At 43.5% G+C, this 2524-nt stretch overlaps 1 protein-coding gene across 1 annotated transcript in view; it reads right to left on the minus strand.

Moving 5' to 3' along the window:
• Positions 1-27: 27 nt before the first annotated feature.
• Positions 28-2524, minus strand: part of LOC122192987 (kinesin-like protein KIF20B) — a 3116-nt gene continuing 619 nt past the window's right edge. Inside the window, exons 3-4 of the mRNA XM_042893682.1 lie at positions 1276-1438; positions 28-411 (exon numbers count right to left, since the gene is read on the minus strand). Of these exons, the coding sequence (XP_042749616.1) occupies positions 28-411; positions 1276-1438 (547 nt within the window). The remainder of the gene's footprint in view (positions 412-1275; positions 1439-2524) is intronic.

Below are 2524 nucleotides of genomic sequence, written 5' to 3' on the forward strand. Positions count from 1 at the left end.
GGCCATTCAGTAATTCGGAAATTCCACTTAGTTCTTAACATTGAATTTAGGGACAGAAAGGGTGCTCAGAACAAAGAGGAGGGAGATGGAAGAAAAGAAGGATGTTGTTACAAGCCTCAGGGATTCACTAATGCTTAAAGCAGTCCGGGCACTTACTGAATATTCTTCTTTCCCTACCAGGACTTTATTTTCTTCATATTTCAGCACTGTTTCTTCTCCTGACTTCTTATGTTCTTGCTCCATCTCATAGTCATCATCTTCCACTACATCTTCTAGGGTCCGGTCCCACAGAAATCCAGTGCTTCTCCTTGGGACAGTCATTTTAGAGCAACAAGGCGTTGATGACCCACTGGCTGAGTTCTGGCCAAATGACTCATCACGAGGAGGAACAGATGCATCCGTTACTATAACCTGCCCAGGAAATAAAAGAACAAAGCCATCAGTATTCCTTCAACCTTGACTAGAACTTCCAAGAGGGACCTGCTGTCATTTCCTCTCCAGAGCTTACTACTCCCTTGGCCTATAGCCTTTGTTTGGTCACTACTTCAACCAGTTTTCAAGAAAGTAGAAAGGAGTTACTGCAGACTCCAATCCTCCTCTTACTCTCAAGACTATCACTAGCCAAACAACGTGCAAGAACTGACACTTCACTAAGCCACAGGTTTCTGCTTTTGCTTTCAGTTTCCAGTTGCACTCAATGCAACTGGACATCATCTTTTCAGGTCTTTGTCTTGCACAACCACATCACCCTCATAGGCTGCTCCTTCTACTTTCCCACTTAACCTCCTTAGATACGGCCACAATCCGAGGGCACACATCCACCAATCACGCTTCAGACAACAAACTGCCAACGCTTCAAACACTTCCATCAAGCCTGCAGCACTGATCGGACAGTTTAACTTCTTCAGCCTTATATCATGACTCTCATTCCTACCCATTCTGACTAACCTCCGCTTCTTCCCCACTGAAGCCTCTTACGGCCATAACACAGCCTTTCAAACTCTTTGCTGCTCCATTTATATTGTCAGGGCTTGACCTGAACAAGAGTCAAAATTACAACACGTATGGGCTAGCTGGATTTGCTTTCCTGGGTGGGATCATATTTTGGGAAGAGAGGAAAATTAAGTCAATAGTGGAGAATTTCCTCCCGATATAACAAGTTGCTTCTTGTTAGGCTGAATACCTTTTAGGAATAAGATTCTCAGAAGAGAAGGGCTTCCGCCCTCACACCCCAAAGAAGCACAACAACCCCAGGAGAGACTACAGCACACTCACTTTTTGTGCAAGAGCTGAGAACCTCAGCACATTGAACGTTTCATCATAGGCTGAAGCACACTGGCTGATGTTTACTAACATGTGTATCTTCCCTTTTCCACTGAAGAATCCCTGAAGAAAGTGCGTCAACTTACTCTCCCGAAACGGTATGTGCTGCTGCACCCTTTGGAGACAAAAACCACAGCAGAGCCCATTACCACAAGTTAACACCTTCAGTTCAGTGTACGAGCTATCCAAGTGGAAGACAGCATATTAATAGCGGCAGTAGTCCTTACATCAGTTTGGGTTGTGGGCTGTTTTTAATGCTATCGCTTTTTGCTAGTCTGCAGAAAGGGTGTGTGGTTGTTCCAGCTACTACGCAGCCTTTATCTTCTTGGACATTGCACGAGAATATTTTAAACAAAAAGTACGTTCAACATTTGGCCTCTGTTAGGTCACACGGCCTCACATTACCTTCAATTCTCTCTCTCCTTTCTCTTTCCCTTACCATCTTTGCAAAAACGGCCTATCTACTTCTCAGAAAACAGTTTCTACTTGTAAGAAAACCTCACCTCCCTGGTGAGGTTGCCCACTGCACTCTTGACAGCTACTGAATTCTGCAAATAGTGCAAGAAAGCTTCAGATAGTTACACTGCTGTCACAACACACACACGACCCATAAGCAGCTCTACTGCAGGAGTGCTAAACAAGAGTCGTGTTAAGAAAATGACTACAAAGTCATCTATCAATATGATAAGTGATTAAGCTTCAGCACATTTCTTCTGAGTTGTTAAGATGTCAAGTGATCAGGACCAGAACATAAAACAGTTCTGAATACATCACAGCTCTTCAAGAAGCAGCTAACTTTAAAGGCACCCTTCTTACCTAGAAAGGAAGGACCGATGAGAGACTAAACCTCTAGCTAGGCCTATTTTCATCTTCTTTAAAGCCCAACAGAATTTGAGTAGGCTACCAGGCAGAGTGTTAGCAAATAAGAGAATTTCTTAAAGCACGCACTGGCATTTCCCAAGCACAGAGCACACTTAATCTGTGTGGGAGAAAGACATCTTGAAATGAGAATCTACAGAGAAAGCTGCTCCTGAGCGGTTGCATCCAGCTGTGACTGTAAATAAATACTACATCCTTTTAAAATACAGAAAGTTCTGCCTGCACTCACTTAGAGCCCAACCGCAGGCAAAAGTAGCACGTAGGCTTCTCTTCTGTCTGCATTATTGTAGAGAAAATAGTGAAGAGAAATTGTCTATCTTAT

Source organism: Lagopus leucura, unplaced genomic scaffold (genome assembly GCF_019238085.1).
Source record: "Lagopus leucura isolate 7727_CA_CO unplaced genomic scaffold, USGS_WTPT01 213-0_obj-0_obj, whole genome shotgun sequence".
NCBI classification, from domain to species: Eukaryota; Metazoa; Chordata; class Aves; order Galliformes; family Phasianidae; genus Lagopus; species Lagopus leucura.